This window comes from Haliotis cracherodii, unplaced genomic scaffold (assembly GCF_022045235.1).
Source record: "Haliotis cracherodii isolate W230 unplaced genomic scaffold, xgHalCrac1.p SCAF_9, whole genome shotgun sequence".
In the NCBI taxonomy this organism is placed as follows: Eukaryota; Metazoa; Mollusca; class Gastropoda; order Lepetellida; family Haliotidae; genus Haliotis; species Haliotis cracherodii.
This window is the reverse complement of record NW_027266343.1, coordinates 54,157,808-54,179,409: the sequence shown is the minus strand read 5'-3', so window position 1 is coordinate 54,179,409 and position 21,602 is coordinate 54,157,808. Positions and strand designations below refer to the sequence as shown.

General features: G+C 39.1%; 1 protein-coding gene across 1 annotated transcript; it reads left to right on the top strand.

Moving 5' to 3' along the window:
• Positions 1–525: 525 nt before the first annotated feature.
• LOC139452823 (SWI/SNF-related matrix-associated actin-dependent regulator of chromatin subfamily E member 1-related-like) lies at positions 526–16,489 on the top strand. The gene is made up of 11 exons (XM_071234448.1): positions 526–1,106; positions 2,575–2,672; positions 3,548–3,726; positions 4,646–4,725; positions 5,826–5,949; positions 7,190–7,307; positions 9,760–9,818; positions 11,281–11,389; positions 11,540–11,719; positions 12,289–12,380; positions 14,077–16,489. Exons 1-11 carry the CDS (start codon positions 904–906, stop codon positions 14,194–14,196), a joined length of 1,362 nt encoding a protein of 453 aa, XP_071090549.1. The 5' UTR covers positions 526–903; the 3' UTR covers positions 14,197–16,489.
• The last annotated feature ends 5,113 nt before the right edge of the window (positions 16,490–21,602 follow it).

The following is a 21,602-nucleotide window of genomic DNA, read 5'->3' as shown; positions in this document are numbered from 1 at the left end:
TTTGTTATATTTTACCAGCGCTTCTCTGGTGCTACATGGAACAGTCATATTAAATATACATCCTAATTCGTTTTCGTTTTCTTAACAAAAACCAGACTAGATAACATATTTATAAACTATTTTGTAGATAGTAATAAATATACATAGAAAATGTATTTACGTTCTAATACTTGACGAGTATTTGATTAAGAATGTTTTGGTCAGTTCGATGTAATAACATGCAGGCTCTGACAATAATGTGCGAAATGTATTGCTACGCGTTCTGAGAAAGAAAATATATACTTTCTTGAGTACTTGAAATAAAATTATTAATACAAAAAGAACAACACCTACAATAAATGCATTGTAACAACCCCTCGTCTCACATTGCATACTTAATTAGACGGCCAAAGACGCATTAATTTCAGTGTAAATACATACAGTACAACGAGGAAATCATGCTGTTTATTTACAGTTATGTCCCTTGTCGAGTAACCGGAAATAACATTCCCACCTCCACTACTTTCAGTTGAACTTCCGCTTCACTTGAGAAAGTTTGATGGAAGGGGCTGTGACGAAAGTGTGTATGTTTTGAAGAACAGAAAGCCTTTTGTCCCGTTTTGTGAGGTTTAAGTAAACGGCAGACTCATTAAAAAGAGTCTGACAAGTGCATTTGAAAAAATGAAGTTTTGTCTATGAGAGCACACGCACCTGTTGTCACACCAAACAGTCTTTGTGGATGCATCATTAATCAGACTTGTGCAAATTGATAACACCTCTGAAGATGAAGTCTTTAATGGAATCTCTTGGAAGATCTAGCTGTGAATAAATACAACGCATACAATCATGCATATCATGCACAAATAGCAGGGCTGGTAAAACTAAAGGCTAACAAGAAGTTTGGAAAGAAGGATACCAATCTATATGATGGACCATGGAGACATCATGCCGTCCTCAGTCCAGGCTGTCATCTCAAGCAGCTCCTTCCCAGTGTTGAATGGAACAGATGTTGGTCTTGGTATCACATTTGGAACAGATGCCACAGATTCGGACAAGAATGACATCTCGGTGTCCCTGTCATCCTCGCTCATGCCCGACACAGCGGTCCTTGTAGAGACTCCGAGGGGGTAAGCTGCTCACTTTAATCACATACCCGTGAAGATCTGGTTAGAATAGTTCTTCAGCAACCCAGTGCGACTATGCTTGTCGTAAGACCAAGTAATAGGAATGGTTGGTCAGGCTCTCTGACTTGGTTGATGCATGACATTGTATCCCAATTGCGTGAATCGATGCTCATAATGTCAATCACTGGATTGTCTGGTCCAGACTCAATTATTAGCAGACCGCCCCCATATAGGTGTAATATTGCTGAGTGCATCGTTAAACAACAAACAAACAAAGTTCACTCACAGCGATGTTTATGGTTTGTGTGGTACATTGCTTCTGTCATGTCTGTCACCTGCCTGCCAGTTCAAATAATCTTCTGTGTAGACAGGTAGATATGGGAGTCACTACAAGTACTCTTTCTTCAGCACTCATCAAGTAATGGGAACAGTATAACACATAATCATCACACGTAGCAGGAAACCTATTAACAGTAATAAAAGTAACAAATTTCCACTCACTAGCTGTTTGCTTGTTCTAAGTTGGCAACTGACTAATATCTTTACCCTTCTACCATACATGGCTACAATACAACTGTTACAAGTGTAGATTTAAATGTTCATCTCAATATTCCAAGTGTTTTTTCATTAAATACAAAAATTGGAAAATTAAATAAGCTATTTAGCATAAAGCAATACTGTTATCCCTGCTGAATATAGTCCCCACTATATTTACTAGTACATACGTACATATCAGCATATGGTCTGTTATTAGCTGAAGTAATTGAACAAAAGACAGGTTATTTGACTTAGGATAAAGACTTGTGGATAACAGTTGATAACAGTGGAGAACATGGCTAATCTCACAGACCAATACACACCTGCATTATGTCATTGTCTGATTTGCTTCCTGTGTTGATTACACAAGAATCAAAGCAGTAATTAGCAATCACTGTGATCAACTTCTTGCTTCTACCTGGAGGAATGATAAGTCAGTGCACCTGAATTAAGAATAGGTAATCATTACCCCTCACATCCTCGACCAATCCCCCCCCTCCCAATTCACACCCTCATTACCAATTAGCATGATAAGTCAGCACACCTGAATTAAGAATAGGTAATCATTATCACCCATCTCCCCCCACACACCCCACACCCTCCATCCCCAGCAACCTATGTTACGTTTTAGTTCTAACACTAGTAAGAAGTGACCAAATGGATTGGGTGGTCAGACTGAGTGGCTTGGTTGATGACGTCTCACTGTAACATGACGTCTCACTGTAACCTGACGTCTGGGATCATTGTTCACAATATCAGTCACTGGATTGTCTGGTCCAGACTTGGCTGTTTACACGTCGCCGTCACGTAGCTGGAATGTTGCTGAGAACAGTGTTAAACAACTTACAACAAACTACATGACAAGATAGAGTACTGATTGTCCTGGGTGTAGTGACAATAAGTGTATGTTCTTTTGAAATGTTTGTTTGGACAGATTGATGTTGTCAGTGGGTGACGGCAATGTGTCCCTGGGGAACATCTCAACGACGACAGATCAGCATGGACGGCATCTGCTGCCATTGCCAGGGACGAGTAAGTCACTTTGTTAGACTTTGTCAGAAAAATTGTCTCATGTCAAATAAACCTAAATTATTTATTTTCAACACAGCCCCAGATACATGCTTACATCACAGTTAATATTGGGTATGGAGAGTTTTCTTTAGTTATTCAGTATATTATTTTTATAGACGCAGGTATAGTCTATTTTTAAGCCAATGAAAAGGCCTTATTTAAATTAACTCCGTCTAAGATGCTCCTGCCTCAGTTTGTCTCAGATGCATGTCCTATTGCAGTGTTCACCAGTACGCCAGTGAGGTTGAATGAAAAGTGAATGTTATGTGGAATAATATATCTATGATAAAATAATATAAAAATAGTTATCCTATGCGATAGTAGAGGTGAAACGATACATCAGTGCACCGGTGCATCATGTGATTTCATCTGATGATACAATACTGGATACATTCTTTTCTGTATCGATACAAGACGATACACTTGTTAAGATAAATTACTCACTACTCATTTAATGATCTGTTTGTCAGTCAAATGTTGCAAAACGTGTTGTAATTAGCGTTTCAAGTGTACTACTAAAACATTGCCTACGTGCAGACTTATACTTCTGGCTGTCAAAAGAGGTTGTTTAGTTTTGGAATTATGAGTGATTCAGTTCTTGTGTTCCAGTTTTGTTTTGAACTTGTCATCTTTGGAACTGGACTTGCTTGAAATTAGTTTTGACTCATGAAAAAATATGATAAGTCCTTCCTGACTCACTAGGGACTGAATTTTTTTTAACCCCTGATGTCAAAGTTACAAGAAGTAAGACTTAGCACTTTTAACATATTCTTCACTGTAGCAGAGTTCATATATATGTGACACCTCTCTTACTTGCTGTGAATGGTGTTGCACAGTTACCCAGTTCACCCCTGTACAACAAGATGGGTTGGTTGGGGCGTCGGCCTCCCATGTGTTTGACTCCCCACCGGACTGCACAGGTGATGTCAGTGGCTCTCTTGACGTCGCCATCAAGACGGAACATCCCATCACCACGGTAACAACCACAGTCACCACTACACATGAAGAAACCAAGGTTTAAAAATTAGATTCTATTCAAAATTATTTCATAGATGCGAATGTTTTTACTGTCTAGATGCAAGCTTTTGTACTGTCTAGGTTGGTATGCTGTAGAACATGTAGTTCACTTTCAATTTGAAACATTAATCAAATTCTATTTCTATATTTCCTGAACAATGCATGGTGTCTTTCTGACTGCAGACAAAACAACACAAAAGAAAACAATCTGATTTTCTATTTGAAACATTAATTAAAATTCTATTTCTATATTTCCTGAACAATGCATGGTTTCTTTTTGACTGCTGACAAAAGAAAAGAATCTGATTTTCAATTTGAAACATTAATCAAATTCTATTTCTATGTTTCCTGAGCAACGAATGGTTTCTTTCTGACTGCTGACAAAACAACACAAAAGAACAAATCTGATTTTCTATTTGAAACATTAATCAAATTCTATATCTATATTTCCTGAACAATGTAAAAAAATTTTCTGACTGCCGACAAAACAAAACAAAAGAAAACAATCTAATTTCTATGTATCATCATATAAAGACAATGTTAAATGAAGGCCATGATGCATAATTAATTGTAAATCTGGAAACTAATGTGTCTTCAAATTAAACGACTGCTGACCCCTAGCCAAAAATGTGAAAAATATTAATACGACTCATACAACCATCCTCCCACCCCCCCCCCCCCCCCCCCCCCCCCCACCCCCCACCCCCTCCCACCCCCACCCCATGCCCAGTAGAATGATACATATCCTTAACTTAATCCAATCACACAGCAAACAGCACCGATTATTAGCACTGAGTAGAGCACTTCCGTAAAAACAATAAACAGTGTTTTCCTAAAAACAACCTACAACATAATAGGTCTTCCATTATAATATGTGTAAGTGCAATCCTAATGTGTTTCTATCTAATTACTTTCAGAAAAGAAAAGGGGGTTGGCCCAAAGGGAAGAAACGTAAGAATGTTCCTGAGATAAATGCCCCAAGAGCTCCAATGACTGGGTAGGTATTTGTAATATCACAGTATATACTCACTGCCAAAAGTAACTCTAATAACGTACATGTTGGTTAATATATAAAGAATTACTCATATTCAAGAGATATTAGATTGGTTCGATTCACAAACGAACATACTGTTTTGTTTCGTGAACCAACGCTCATGAACGCATCACATGTGATGTCAGTGATCCATGTCTAGAGATACACCATTTGTATCGTGCAGGATTAGCGTGTAAAGTTTGGAAATCATGTGCAGCATATCGTGATAAGAATAAAGTCACTCTATGGTAACACTTGACTGATTGTTATTAGTTTTGTCATTGGAAACGTACATACTTCTTACGTTTCTATGGTTTGCATTTCTTTTGATGGTGAGTAAACATGGTGTAGGTTTGCAACATGTGGACATTTCTCGTAAGTGTGAAAAACCTACATGATCATAATGAAATGGCTACAAACAGAATTTGACATGTACATCAAATTTTCGCACGTGTGATTGTACTGAGTGTTTTGACAAAATCTAAACTTCAGCAAGTTCTGACATAATAAGTCCCAAGTACATGTACTTCTTTATGGTTGTTGTGAGAGACGACTACAAAGGGGATTGGATGGTCAGTGTGACTTGCTGACCACAACTACGCTGGGCACTGATCAGCTCATACCCCTGACCTAAAAGGGCAGGGGTATATAGTTATGTCAAGGAATTCACTCCATTTGTCAGTCCGTCCGTCTGTCCTTCCGAGTACATTTTGTGTGTGACCTATAACTTGAGAATTACCACATAGATTCTTTTGAAATTTAAGGAGCACTTAATATACTAATAGGAGAGGTGCAGTGCAAAGTTTGATATTGATGTATTTTTTCATGTTTTGAACTTAGAAATATGTTGGAGTCGAAGTCGGGGGTATTTGTGAGCCCTTCTCACTTTTTACCTTGTTTACCAACAGTTTGCCCAGATCACATCATGGCCGAGTTTAAAAAAACTGTAACATATTACATGGTGTTGATGATATAGTAATTAAAGTAGCCCTTTGGCATCACAGGAATGATAATTCTGAATCAGTCGTGCTGGAGAAATGTTGAGTTTGACCTGGTATTTGCAGGTATGTGCTGTATGCCATCGAGCGACGGCAGGAGATTAAGGAGAGTCACCCCGAGATTATGTTCTCGGACGTTACCAAGATCCTGGGTCAGGAATGGTCCTCCATGTCCCCAGAGAAGAAACAGGTAGGGTACATTCAGTTGAAAACTAGCAATGGAAATGATGATGATGATGATGATGATGATGATGATGATGAAAACTTCTAAAGTGCAAGCTTCCATACACATGCACTTGCGGAAAGTGTTAAAATAGACAGACACAGGTTCTTCATATATATTTGTATGCATTGGCCAGCACAATACACCTCCTGCACTCACACTGGTTGTCACTTAACTGCCTGCCTAAAGCAAACCAAGATGGCCGCCGCAAAGTCATTCCCAAAGTAAAGTGGGCAGTTTCGTATTTGAGGAGGATTTTAGTATCCACATATTAACAGAAGTGCTACAGTTAGTGCACTCAGTACTACTGAACCAGATGAGTTTTTAGTTGAGTTTTGAAAATATCCAAAGTTGAAGAAAGTTTTCAGCTTGAACATAGTTTTATGCTCAGAGGTGGCTTGTTCCTTGAATCTGGGGCTGCAACACTGAACCATTTCTTTCCATTAGTTTGTGAGTTTGTAAGTGGAGTTGACAAGAGTGCTGATTTTCCTAGCGTGGTGAGTTCTGGGGCTTGTACTTGTCCAGCAGGATGACCAAATAAGGCGGTGCTAGGTCATGATGACATTTATTCGTGCTTTGGTAAATAAGGATATTAAAATTATTTTGCACTTTTGTCGGTGGCGACAAAGTTACAAAATATTACCATGATCCTGATTACTCCTTACGTAATTTCTGTGTAAACTTTATGATAGCAGAACATTTGATAGCGGAGTGGATACGGGTCAAAAGCGCCAGGTACGAGATCATATCCCGCTAGTGACCGGGTTGTTATTCAGCCTTGGGACAAACAATGTTCACAGGTCTTTACAGTGTTGTCACTTCCCCTAGTGTACAGTACATACACCCTGTGCACGCAAAAGACCCGATGGTAGATGACAAGATGGTGGAAACATGAATACGTATTTACACCCAGAAGTGTCAAACATGTGGTGTCAGCCTGGGCAAGTGACTTAGTTCAAATGTGCCTCTGTTCACCCAGCAGGGAATGGGTACCCAATATGTGAGGTGGTTGTAAAAACCCTCTAGCGCACTTAGACAGCTTGGGTTGTATACTCCCCTGGGAGTTGAGAATGATAACTGGAATGCAAACGTATCGACTGGTCGGGAAACAAATAAAACTGCATTTGAGCGGATACTACTACCTGGATACCTGCGGTGTATGAATATATAATATAATAGCCCAGTGACAAGCTGTTTGTTTCCACAGAAATACCTCACGGAAGCCGAGGCTGACAAACAGCGATACATAACACAACTGAAGGTCTTCCAACAGTCCGATACCTACCAGAACTTCCTCAAGAAGAAGAAGCTCAAGGTTCTCTGTGGTATGTTTTCATGTGAGATCTAGTATTATATCTAATCCTGGACTTTGATCCTGTAACACAAAACCCCAAACGTGCCTCTTCCTCCTCTGGGGCACTGCCAGCCCTTGGTTACCAACCGGAGTTATCTGCCCCTGACCCCTAACTGTCCTTTGCGCTTTGCTGGAACGTCAGACGGGGGGCGGACGGGAGGACCTGAGTCTTGTTGTGTCAGGTATGTTTTCATGAGAGAGCTGGGATTAATAAGGATAAAGAAGTCAATCTCAAGTGCACATCTATCACTGTGCACATTGAGATATAAGTGAAGGGATTAGGGACAGATAACTCCATTTGGTAACCAATAGCTGAATGTGCCCCTGAGAAGGAAGAGGCATGTTTTGGGTTTTAGGTTATTGGATCGAAGTCCAGCAGGGAATATACGATGTGTTGTGTCAGGATAAGTATACTAATATCATGAATATCCAAATTCAAGTGTGTTTTTTTTTAATGCTTTTCCAGTTTGAATTTCAAATCATACGCAATAATTGTCTTGAAGGCCAGTTTAAGTAGGATAGTTCTTTGATTGGTAGGTCGCTGGGGTAGAAGGGTGGTTAAGGCATTTGCTCATCACACTGAAGGCCTGGGTTTGATTCCCCACATGGGTATAATGATAGAGCCAATTTCTAGTGTCCCCTGTTGTCATATTGCTAGAATATTGCTAAAAGCGCCATAAAACCCAACTCACTCACTCAGTCACTATTTGATCCGTGAATATTTTGGAATTCTGATCCAATGGACTAAGGCATCAAAATTCAGAGTGCAGAGTTGTGTCCCTTAGCTTCCAGGATCTGCTGTTTGTGGGTTCAAGTCTAGGGTTCTGATTGTGAACCCTGGTGGTAAAACTCTTTGACCTGGGTCACTGCTGACCATTCCCACATAAAGCTGGAGTTATGTTCAAAGCAAGGTACATGGCTCAGGTATTGTTTACCAGGGCCTAGAAATCAATTATTTCTGTCAATCACACTGACAACTGTATGGGATGCTCTTTTTGTTTAAGTTAATTTCTGCCGATCATCAGACCTAACCCAGGTGGGCTTCAGGGTTAGATTAGGTCTCCAGTAACCTATGTTTGTCAAGGGTACAAAATGGCCAGGCTCGGTGACTTGGTTGATTGCATGTCATTATTTTTTATAATATCAATCATTGGTTTGTCTGGTTCTTTGTGACTTGAGGCCCAATGTAAGCCTGAGAAATTCAAGTTTATGATGAGGACAAGTGCAGAATTGCTTTACTAGTCCAAAGAATGTGTAGTTTGTCCACCCAGATTTAGATAGCTAGTAAGTACACAGAATCAACTCAGGTTGTTGAATCAGCTCAGCTGAAATGTTTACAGTGTCAGTACTGTCGACTCTCTGACTTGCATTTTGATCTTGCCCAAATCAGTGGAGGAAGCCATTGTTACAAAATAATCCATAAGGCTTAAAAAAATAAAAGAATTTTTTTCTCAGGCAATGACTTTTGAAAATATAATGCGGGCGGGCAAGCAGTGGTTTTTGTGTTGTTGTTGTTGTTTTTCAAACTAGTATGTAACCAATTAAACAGTTGTGTACCATCAACCTGGGACAGGGCCTGCCTACATAAACAAGCATACAAACTCCTATTGCCGCCATGACCATAACACAAGAAGCACAGTAAAGCAGTATGCACATAGAGAGAAATAACTGTGTGCTATATTGGATTACATTGTCTTAAGTATTAGTTTGTTTTCTTAAAATTTGTAAATGGAAGTAAAAATAGAATGTGCAGCAGACTTAATGATGATGCAAACGGTGCTTGAGAACCAAGACTATTATTATCCCCTGCGGGGGATATAGAAACGGGCTCCGTACATACATCCGTACATACATCCATCCGTCACATTTTGTTTCCGGAGCATAACTCAGAAACTGTTAAATATTTGTTCATGAAACTTTGAAGGTCTGTCAGGTACATGCTGAACTGGTGCCTTTTGCTATTTAGAAATTTTAGAAATTTTTATTTGTTCCGTTTCCATGGCAACAATATGGACTTTGGTTCTGTGAGGGTAGGGTTCGTTCGTTTCCGGAGCATAACTCATAAACCGGTCAATATTTTTTCATGAAACGTTGCAGGTCTGTCAGGTACATGCTGAACTGGTGCCTTTTGTTATTTAGAAATTTTAGAATTTTTTTTTTTTTTACGTTTCCATGGCAACAAGATGGACTTGGAGATGGAGATGATTATGTCAAAAATTCTGCAACAGGGACGGGGAATATAGCCACCTTAGTGGCAAACTCTTTCCTTTTTTTAGCCTAATGTTACTGACATAGTAGCTGTGTGATAGTCCTCAGCAGTATTTGGTAGTCCTGGACGAACAGAGTATGGATAGTTTCTATGGCTACAGTTTGTTTACAGCATAACCATGTTCACACTGTAGAAGTATGTGTTGTGTCTTCAGGGGAAGATTCCTCCCACCTTGATGCAGGGGACCCCTACTCCTCGCTGATTGATGTGGAGGTAGGTGATGGTGTCACACTGTGCTTCGTGTCTCTAAGAAACCTTCATCTTGTTCTTGACATAATATGTAATACTGTTACATTGTATCTTGGTTGCCAGCATGTGGTTATTTTCATATTCTTGATTAAGATTTTTTGTTTGTTTGTTTTGTTTGTTTGTTGTTTAACGCCGCACTCAGCAATATTCCAGATATATGACGGTGGTCTGTAAATAATCAAGTCTGGACCAGACAATCCAGGCATTGACATCATGAGCATCAATCCACGCAATTGGGACATGCATCAATCAAGTCAACGAGCCTGACCAACCGATCCCATTAGCATAGTCGTCTTATACAGCAAGCATGGGTTGCTAAAGACCTGTTCTACCCCGGATCTTCACGGATTTCTTGATGACGAAGACATGACTTCTTCACTATAGTGTTTATACACAGGCATGGGCGGTCGGGTAGCTTCGTGGTTAAAGCGTTCGCTCGTCACGCCATAGACCCGGGTTCGATTCCCGACATGGGTACAATGTGTGAAGTCCATTTCTAGTGTCCCCGCAGTGATATTGCTGGAATATTGCTAAAAGCAGCATAAAACCATACTCACTTACTCACTCATACACAGGCAAACAATGAAAACACATACATTTAATCAGCATTTACTTGGAAGGACAAGAAACAATAAAGTAAAAAATGTACTTGCATGACGTTGTCGTGTTTGATTATCTCATGCCTAAATACACAGAACAACTTATTTTGATTTTTGTTGCCATTTAGTCAAGTATTACAAAAAATGAATATGCATTTTCAAGTGTTTCAGTATACTAAGGCGGTCACTATTTTTATCTGAATATCGTCTTAATTAATATCATGTTCCTCACTATTATTGGGGCGGTGGGGTAGCCTAGTGGTTAAAGCATTCGCTCGTCATGCTGAAGGCCTGGGTTCGATTCCCCATATGGGTATAATGATAGAGCCCATTTCTGGTTTCCCCCACCGAGATATTGCGGGAATATTGCTAAAAGTAAAAGCGATGTAAAATCATACTCACTCACTCACCATTTCACAACCTGTGAAGAACCATGGTAAAATAGGTCTTCAGCAACCCATGCTTGCCGTGACTATGCTTGTCGAAGAGACGACTAAAGAGATCGGGTGGTCAGGCTCACTGATTTGTTTGATGCATGTCATAGTATCCCAATTGCGTAGAGCGATGCTTATGATATCAATCACTGGATTGTCTGGTCCAGATTTGATTATTTACAGACCACCATCATATAGCTGGGTTATTGCTGAGTGCTGCGTAAAACCACAAACAAACAAACAAAAACTACGTATGTGTGAGAATGTCAGATTAACGAGACTAAATTGCACTGAATCAATTGGTTCCCATCATTTGTGTCGGATAAAGCTGAGTGTCGGATTAACGAGTGTCGGATTAACGAGACTTGACTGTGCTAAACTGAATGTCTTCAGGAGGACTCTATCAGCGAGCTGTACTGCCGTGTGTGTAACCAGTATTTCAGTTCGGTCCACAACAAGAAGGAGCACATGTTCGGCAGACAACACCTGCAGGCAATCACAGGTCAGGAAATGAAGATTCTTTGGCGGACATTTTTAGCTCAGCTGACTGAAAGTAAAGTGAACTTATATGTAACGGCACATTGCCCGTCATCTATCTGACCACTATATTTTTCACCACAGTGAAATGTTAATGATGTCATTCCCGTCACAGGCGAACTTGAGAAGGAAATGGAACGCCAACAGCAGCAGAGTTTGACCTCGACCTCACTGCTGACCTCTGACCTCAACACGGAGAGCCTGACCTCTGACATGGACCTGGTTGAGGGACCAAGACTGTCAATGCCAGTTGACATCGGAAGTTTTATTCAGGAATTTGAACAGAGGAATATAGGTGGGTAACATGGAAATGTTGGCAACGTGGTGTGTCACTTTGTAGGTGACCAGTGCTTAGACAGGCACAGTTTGTCTCTTCATATGTGACTGGATGCCACTATTGCTGGTTACTATGTAATTGAAATATTGCTGACTGTGGTATTACATAATTGACCAACTTACTGGTTACTATGTAACTGAAATATTGCTGACTGTGGTATTACATAATTGACCATCTTACTGGTTACTATGTAATTGAAATATTGCTGACTGTGGTATTACATAATTGACCAACTTACTGGTTACTATGTAATTGAAATATTGCTGACTGTGGTATAACATAATTGACCAACTTACTGGTCACTAGGATATAATTGAAATCTTGCTGACTGTGACATTACATAATTGACCAACATGCTTGGGCAGGATTAAGTAGGAAAGAAGTCACATGACAAATTAAACTCACCTTGGACTGATTCTCGTTGATAATTTCAACAAAATTTTCACGTTCTTGACAGTTCTCTAGTAGACATATTTAAGTGCTTGTATTTATCTATCTGAATAACGAGTATACATGTTTCTGTGTAGAACGGGAACAAGAGATCAAGACGCTGCGCCGTGCCCTGAAGACGTCCCAAGAAGGCCATGTGAACATGTGCAAGGAGATCCAGACACTCAAGGTGGGCGGGGCATTTACCAGGGTCACATGTTGTCTGAAGCACTGCAATTTGATGTGTGTGCAGAGTTGCATCCTTTAGGCATGTTAGGCATGTCCGAAACCTATGGTCATGGGTTTGAATCCCAGATCGCCCAGATTATGTTTCTAGGTTTGTCAGCACCATACCAATGCATGTGGGTTTCACCAAAGTGGTAAATGTCTGAGACCTGCATCACTTGGGGCTTTCCTTCCACATCAAGCTGACACACCGTGATATAACTGCTTCAAAGCAACATTTTAACCAACTGACTCTTCTTCAGCTTATCAAACAATTATAGCCTTTCATGTATGAAAGTTGTCCAAAACAGGAGTTGTAAGTAAGGCTAAAAAAAATAATAGTCTTGGTTCTCTGGCACATCATAAAGTTTGTCGCATGTTTTGTTTTTATTTCCACTTTTAAAAAAAAAAAAATTTTTTTTTTAAATATTCCAAGTCCAACGGTAGTCAAATACTGTATTCCAGTATTTTACTCATTAAGGAATACATTTATGTGGGGAGGCCCTTTCCCAGGGTGATTGTACACAATTGTTTATTGATTACACAACTGTTTATTGGTTACATACTAGTTTGAAGAGCCAAACAAGGCACTGCCTGAGAACCAATTCTTTTATTTTTTAAGCCCAAGCAGTCTTTTTACTGTACAGAATACCTTGTTTTAGAATTCTGTTTCTAGATTTTAAGATACTATTTTTTAAAAAACAACTCGCAGATGATGTTAAACTTTCGCTCTTTTCTCTTCTTGTCAATTCTCACATCTGGTGGACAAGATTCTTTCATAGAGGCTAGCGGTTAAAGCATTTGCTCATAAGGTGGGAGGTTTGGGTTTGACCTCTCCACATGGGTACAGTGTGTGATTTGAGTTTCCATCTGGCGACTCTAAGGCGCATCTTTGCAAGGCAGGGGTGTTACCTGACTAAGAAGGTCCAGTTTCCTTTGCCGAACTAGGCTGGAATTTCAAAGTTATAGTTTGGCTGGCCTAACAAGTCTATGCATGGTCAAAACCAAATCGACATCCTGTTTGTTAACAACATGGCGACTGCCATGCAGACTTCGGTCAATTACAGGATGTGCACAGCATGTGTACCATTAACTGGGTGTCAACAGATATTTTCAAAGTTATTTCATGTTTTAAATCAAGGTGCTCCCGTGTTGTGCTACAATGCAGATGCTCTGGATGTCTGTGAGGCAGGGAATGTGAAACCTTTCTTCGATTAACTTGATCAGATTGTCTTGACTGGGCACCTTTTCTTCTTACGCAAATGCAAATGATATGAAAGGTGGAATCTTATTGGTCAATAGGAGGGACATGTAAGGTGACATAACACGTAATAGCCACTGATGGAGCTGCAATCGAGCCACGAAATTCCGGCCAAGTTCGGCAAGGTTGGAAACTAGGTTGATACATGTCGTCCATCCCAATTGCGTGGATCGATGATCAGTCACTGGATTGCGTGGTCCAGACTCGATTATTTACAGACCGCCATCATATAGCTGGAATTTTGCTGAGTGCGACGTTAAACAACAAACCACCATCCAACCCTTGTGTCTGGAAGATGTTGAAGGCGATGCTTCTGTTACTCTCACTCACTCACTCACTCACTCACTCACTCACTCACTCACTCAGGGAAAGGCACTAACTGACACCTTCTGTTTTACAGGACTATGAGAACAAGCTGGAGCAGAATACAAAGACGATGAAAGCCTATAGCATGTCCATTGCAGCACAAATTGATGGGCTAAAAATGGTACCAACTTTGTTTGGTGTCATCAACTTCTGACGTGCAACCGTGTCTAGGACCTGAAACATGTATTATCTGCTCATAAGTAACAGTCCATGTCTTCATGCCAGTGACTTGTCCAGCAGCCATCATCTGTGACCATGAGAGTCATCTGTACATACGTCATTTTCATTTGTGCAATCCTAAATTTCCTTAAAACTGAAACCAAAGGGAAACGAGTTCAGGTAAATGTTGAGTGTATGAATGTGTCTACTAAAGTAGGGAGTATATTGTGGAGGAGTTGTGTTTATTAACTTCTATGAAGGGTTTATTATATGGCATTGACCCAAGCTCCTCACAGCAATAGCCTGTTCGCGGAGCTCTCTATACTATCGCTGCCACCAGTCAAAACTCCCCACTGTGAATAGGTGGCCACAACCATGCTTGGAGTTGAACTCGCAACCGAATGACAGTTATGTTTACAAACAAGTGATGACTGTCGGGACGCCGAATGCATTTATCGCTGCTAATTTACTTTCTTCGTTTGTTAATTTGAATTTCTGTTTCATTAAAACTATCGTGTTAATGATATAGTAAGAATGTAAGGGAGAAGTTGGTTGATTTTCCGTTAGTCTGCAATCTCGAACCAATCTGATTATTAAACAATAAAGTAAATTCATCTGGAAAACATGGTCAATCGTAAACCTTTTCAAAATGAAATATGATGGCATTCCCAAAGACATAAACAAAAGTATCAACGTTACAACATTTGGGGTTAGAGGGCAAATTTCAAGATTCTTGTAATGGCCGTGCCCACACTGGTGGCTGCGATGTTACCGAGAGTGTAACGAAGGTGTCACGCGCTGGGAAGGAGCTTGGGCATTAACCCCGGGAAGGGGAGGTAACTTGAGCGGAGCCTTCTCTTCATTTGTTACTTATGACATGTGCAGTTAGGTTTCATTAACAGTGTACATGCTTATACTCTTACGTTTAAACTTCATGCAATTGTTAGAAGAAAAGCACCAGTGAATCAGGGTTAGAATAGATCTTCACCCCTGTTTGTCTCATTAGGAGACTAACAGAATCAAGTAGTCAGATGTGGTGACTATGTTGTTGCTTGTCATCGTATCCCAATTTCAAAGATCGATGCTCATGACGTCAATCACTTGATTGACTCGATTATTTACAGGTTGCTGTTATATAGCTAGGATGTTGCTGAGTGGCATTAAACAACAAAACAGAAAAAAGCTTCAGAAAATAGGTTTTGCTCTACTGAAATAACAAGATAATTAGATTCATGAATAAGTATTGCAAATCTATGTAGATATTACTCAGCATAGTCAGTCGCTGCCATTTTGTAGTCATGGATACAGGGGAGATAACAACAGTAGACAAAAATAACTACTGCGTTTGAGACATTTAATGTCAATCAATTCAGAAGGGAAACATTATTTGTGAATGTATTCCATGCAGATTTTAGGTTAAACGGTACAAATAATAACAAAACTTGTATCTTTTTTTCCCTATGTACTGGAAGACTGCAAACAATGGCAATACGTATAAATTGAAGATTGTTTAGCAGCATCCCTTGCAGTCCTAAGATGTGTTTATTTACAATTGACAAATAATTCAAGTGATGGGACATGAGCTTCCAGTAAGATGTTGTAATCTTCCTCCTTCGACAGGGTAAGTGATCCTGAGTTCTTCCCGAGTTTCTACACATGTAGGTAGCCAACTGCAGGTTGAGAACTCCGAATTTTAGCCTCTGAACCATTTCAAGGTTGTAAGCTGAAGTGACTGTAAGCTGGGTTAGGACAATAGCTCCACTGGACAAATAGTCCCCTTGTCTTGTATCTTGACTCTCTGACTTTCAGAAGGCCAGGCTGTTACAGAGATATGAAATTACGTGAATTTACAAGTCTTTAATGAAAGTTGTTGTTTTTTATGTTCGGCGGTTAAATGCTTCATTTCAAGAAAAGGCCACCTCCATGTCTAAAAAGAGTGAAAGTAGCACAAAAGATTACTTTTCTAATTGGTTCTAGAGCAAGTTGTTCTGTCAATATGAAAGTTTAAGGAATCCTCGACAATGTGGATGATTTCTGTGAAATGTTTGTCTCTCAGAGAGGTATATGAACCTCAAGTCAAGAGGGACTGGGTCTGAAAGCAGCGCCAACATATGTTTCCACAGCAGATCTTGGCAAACAGCTGATTAGAGGTGTCGGTAAAACGTCCTGGACGCTGACAAAACAACAGCATTAGAAATTGGCACTAGTTCTATAGTCCTTGCCAAACTGCCCAATAGTTAAGGTATCCTAAGGACAAGCAGCAATTTGCCATTTTTAATGGTTGTACTGTATGTAAGGACTAGTGGACTAAAACTGTTAGTGTTTGCCACTGAACAGGGAGAGTCCTCTACTGATAGGCACATCAAGTTACAACTGATGCTAAGACAGGGTATATTTGTTTATAGTCTATAAAAATACTGATTCTCTGTTTTTTTAAATTGCAGTTTTCAAGATTGAAAACATTATTTTCTGTTAATATGGAATGAACTTGAGATACAGATAATTGGACAAGTCCCATGCTTATTTTATCTACACCTTGGAACAGTTTTTCACCAACTAGCACCGAGTCACATGGTCCAATCCTTGTTGCTTGAGATCGTTGACACGTGAGTGTTGAAAGGTTATTATTGGCTCGTCTTTGTGTTGTGACAGCTATTATTCCAGTTCCTTTAGTCAGTTATTGTTCTTATTATTGCATCTAAAAATTTATTTTTGTTCCAGCACCATGGGTAATTTGTCATGTAGAATATCACTGGTCACAATTGTTGCCATTGACAACCCATGTTAGTGAGACAACCAGTGCACATTAGGCCTAAAAAGGACGTTTCCAATTACCTGACAGCTAGACCATAATTTTAAAATGCCAATCTTTTTTTTAGTACTTTTTTTAAGTGGTACTTGCTATTAATCGCTAAAAGGAGTTCTCAAACAGGTGCGGGGTTTCAACAAAAAATGTTTTTGAAAAAAATGACCTACCTACCATAAGTTGATAGAATTCTGAAACCACACTATTATTAGGACTTTTTTCCTTCATGGTGTTTTCAAACACCTGTCATAACATTCATGTATGTTGTGGGGCCATGACAGTGATCTATGGTCACGTCTTTCTGCAGAGTTGTGTCCCTTAGCTGTACTCGGAGGTCACATGATGACCTCCTGGTTGCCAAGATCTTTTTGGCATTCCCCCAAACACCTTGTGATATGAAGAGGCTTTCGACTTAACTCATTCACTCTCACATTTTTGTTTACTAAGACCTAATGTTAAGTTAGAAATAACAGATTATTGTTTCTGAAGGAGATTTGTTACCATGGTTACAGTTTCGTATGTTGTATAATCCCAGTGCAGCAGGAAGTTGTTCTTGGGTATTCAAGTACCCATTCGTCTGCATGTTGTATTCGTGTAGACTTTGTAGGAGAATGAAGCCTTTTCACAATTCACTTTGTACAAGAGTGTAACACTTGTATGAGAATGGCGGTTTCTACAGTTCACTTTGTACAAGAGTGTAACACTTGTATGAGAATGGCGGTTTCTACAGTTCACTTTGTACAAGAGTGTAACACTTGTATGAGAATGACGGTTTCTACAGTTCACTTTGTACGAGTGTGTAACACTTGTATGAGAATGGCGGTTTCTACAATTCACTTTGTACGAGTGTTTAACACTTGTATGAGAATGGCGGTTTCTACAGTTCATTTTGTATGAGGGTGTAACATCTAATCGAGTATGAAAGTTTTTACTTCATATGAGGGTGTAACATCTAATCATTTAGGAAGGTTTTTACGTTATATGAGGGTGTAACATCTAATCGAGTATGAAGGTTTTTACGTTATATGAGGGTGTAACATCTAATCAAGTATGAAAGTTTTTACATTATATGAGGGTGTAACATCTAATCGAGTATGAAGGTTTTTATGTTAAATGAGGGTGTAACATCTAATCGATTAGGAAGGTTTTTACGTTATATGAGGGTGTAACATCTAATCGAGTATGAAAGTTTTTACATTATATGAGGGTGTAACATCTAATCGAGTACGAAGGTTTTTATGTTAAATGAGGGTGTAACATCTAATCGATTAGGAAGGTTTTTACGTTATATGAGGGTGTAACATCTAATCGAGTATGAAAGTTTTTACATTATATGAGGGTGTAACATCTAATCGATTAGGAAGGTTTTTACGTTATATGAGGGTGTAACATCTAATCGAGTATGAAGGTTTTTACATTATATGAGGGTGTAACATTTTATTGGGTATGAAGGTGTTTGTGAGTCACCCTTTACGAGGGGGTAACATTTCCTATGAGAATGAAGAATGTGAAATTTCTCTTATGAGACATTATAAGATTGGCCATCAACACAAAATGATGCAAGTATTTATATTAAAAAGGACATGCAAAATTATTTAATTTAATCAAAAACACTGATTGTATCTACACAAGTTGTCGTTTATCTTTTCTTTCCTTTGTTTGGTGAAACACGTCTCTCACATTGTATGTATTGTATCATCTCCCTTACGGTGATGTGTCAGGTACAGATGGTGGCTTAGCCTCCTGTGTGAGGCATTAGCTTGTATAGCCGAACGTCCAGGTTCGATTCCCCACATTGTCTGAATCATATTTCTGGTGATCCCCTGTGATATTACTAAATATAGTATAAAACCATATTTATTCTCTCACTTACTGAAGACATGTATGGCAATGTGACAAAGAATGCCATAACACCCCTCATTCTCATACAAAGTGAATCGTTACATTCACATACAAAGTGAATCGTTACGTACTCACCCAAAGTGAATCCTTACGTACTCATACAAAGTGAGTCGTTACGTACTCACCCAAAGTGAATCCTTACATTTTCAGACGAAGTGAATCGTTACATACTCACACAAAGTGAATCTTTACGTACTCACACGAAGTGAATCGTTACGTAGTCACTCAAAGTGAATCGTTACGTACTCACCCAAAGTGAATCCTTACGTACTCATACAAAGTGAGTCGTTACGTACTCACCCAAAGTGAATCCTTACATTTTCAGACGAAGTGAATCGTTACATACTCACACAAAGTGAATCTTGACGTACTCACACGAAGTGAATCGTTACGTAGTCACTCAAAGTGAATCGTTACATTCTCATACGAAGTGAATCGTTACGTACTCACAAAAAGTGAATAGTTATGTTCTCACACAAAGTGAATCCTTACATTTTCAGACGAAGTGAATCGTTACGTACTCACACAAAGTGAATCGTTACGTACTCACACAAAGTGAATTGTTACGTAGTCACTCAAAGTGAATCGTTACATTCTCATACGAAGTGAATCGTTACGTACTCACACAAGGTGAATCCTTGCGTACTCACACAAAGTGAATCGTTATGTATTCACACAAGGTGAATCCTTGCGTACTCACACAAAGTGAATCGTTAAGTACTCACACAAAGTGCAACGTGCTTAACACATGACCACAGTCACATTATGGCAGAGATGTTAAATCTGTATCCCATATTACAACATCACAGCTCGAAGTTTCCACTGTTGTCCATTGTTTACAGGTCACTAATGGAGAGTTTGTTTTGTGTTTTACATGCGTCATTGTATGAATGTTATTATTGGAATATTAATGGAATATGTACAATTTGGAATGTCTTTTTATTTGTTATCTGTACATGTCCATCATTTTAATCTGCAGGTCTTTGAACAAGCATAAAGACCGATAATTCCTTGGAATATCACCAGGGCAGAATACCTCCCGTGATAAGGCTTGAAAAAGAAAACAGTCTTGGTTCTCAGGCACCGCCCGCAGAATCATAAAGTCCGCCACACGTTTCGTTTTTATTAGATTTGGAGTCTCTGACACAACCAGGCAGTAAAATACATATTTAAAACCAATGCGATTCAATATAGGAAGGAATACAAGAAATATTTTAAACAACCAACAACAAAAAAAAGACACTGCCTGCCCACACTATATTTTCAAAAGTGAAAACCAATTCTTTTATATTTTGTAGCCTGAGGGAGATTCTGATGGTGTGTCACGTTGGCACTGGTTACACACAATGTGTGGGGACCCACTTAAAGTCGGAATATAGCACAGGGTTTTATTGTGATTTGACACTTCATGAAGCAGTGTGAATGTTTTTTATGTTCTGTCTTTGTTTCTTGATTCTTGGAGGAACTATTTTGAACACGATAACAATATTACCTAATTTTCTTGCCAAGGGTATTAGTTTAGATACCTAGATAAAACTCTGTATACATTTCGTGTCAAGATAACGTGTTATCCTTCAAAGTTTCATGTCTTCATGTCCTTTCAACTTCGACAACAACTAGAATGTTCTGGTACCATCTAAATGGTATCAAGGAGCCAGATGTAAACATGTGATTGTAATTCCTCAAGTCCCCTTAACTTCTAACACTGTAAAACACTTATATTTTGTCAGTAGTATATACATGTGTCGTACGATTGGGTTACGAGTAGGGCTGGGACGGTTAACTCTGGTGACTCGGGTAACTTGGTCAACTAGGGGTACTCGGGTCAGGTGGGTCCTGAGTAGGACCCGGGTACCCACATGACTACCCGGACCCGTGGTTAGTCATGTTATATACTGTTTAATGACATTAACAATAAAACTCAATGGTTACACTACAAGTATAGCTAATGTTCACAATTTCTTTCTCACTATGCACGCATTCGATCTGACTTTTATATGTTCGAGTAAGGATAAAGCGTCTATCAACTGCAGATTATACATGATCTAATAATTTTATACATGTATCTAAATAGTTTTTGCCAGGGCTGCAGTAAAACAATTTCCATTCGGACATTTTGTACCCAACTCTTAAGACCTATAGCGGGTATCCGGGTAGTAAATTTGGACTCGTCCCAGTCCTAGTTACAAGTTATATTCCCCACATGAATCCAAGGGAAACAAGTGTTATACCCTGATGTTTATATACATATATGTCCATTATCAGTTGTACGTCATTTACTGTCACTGATATATACTACTCAACTTTTTATAGGGATTATCCGATGTCATTCACTTCATCAATGAGATACTTGGTGATCTATACTATTCAAAAGAAGTTAAAGAACACCTGATTCTTTCGTATCACTATAGTTAATCTGTCAGTAACATGTATGTATACTACTCAAAAGAAGTTAAAGAACACCTGATTCTTTCGTATTACTATAGTTAATCTGTCAGTAACATGTATGTATACTACTCAAAAGAAGTTAAAGAACACCCGATTCTTTCGTATCACTATAGTTAATCTGTCATAATATGAAAGAATCGGTGATCGTAACTTTTTTTTAGGTATATTATGAGAATCATTTGTGTGTCTCATGGAAAGATAAAAACATCCCTTTCAACAGTGGTGTAGTATATTTATATCCAGCC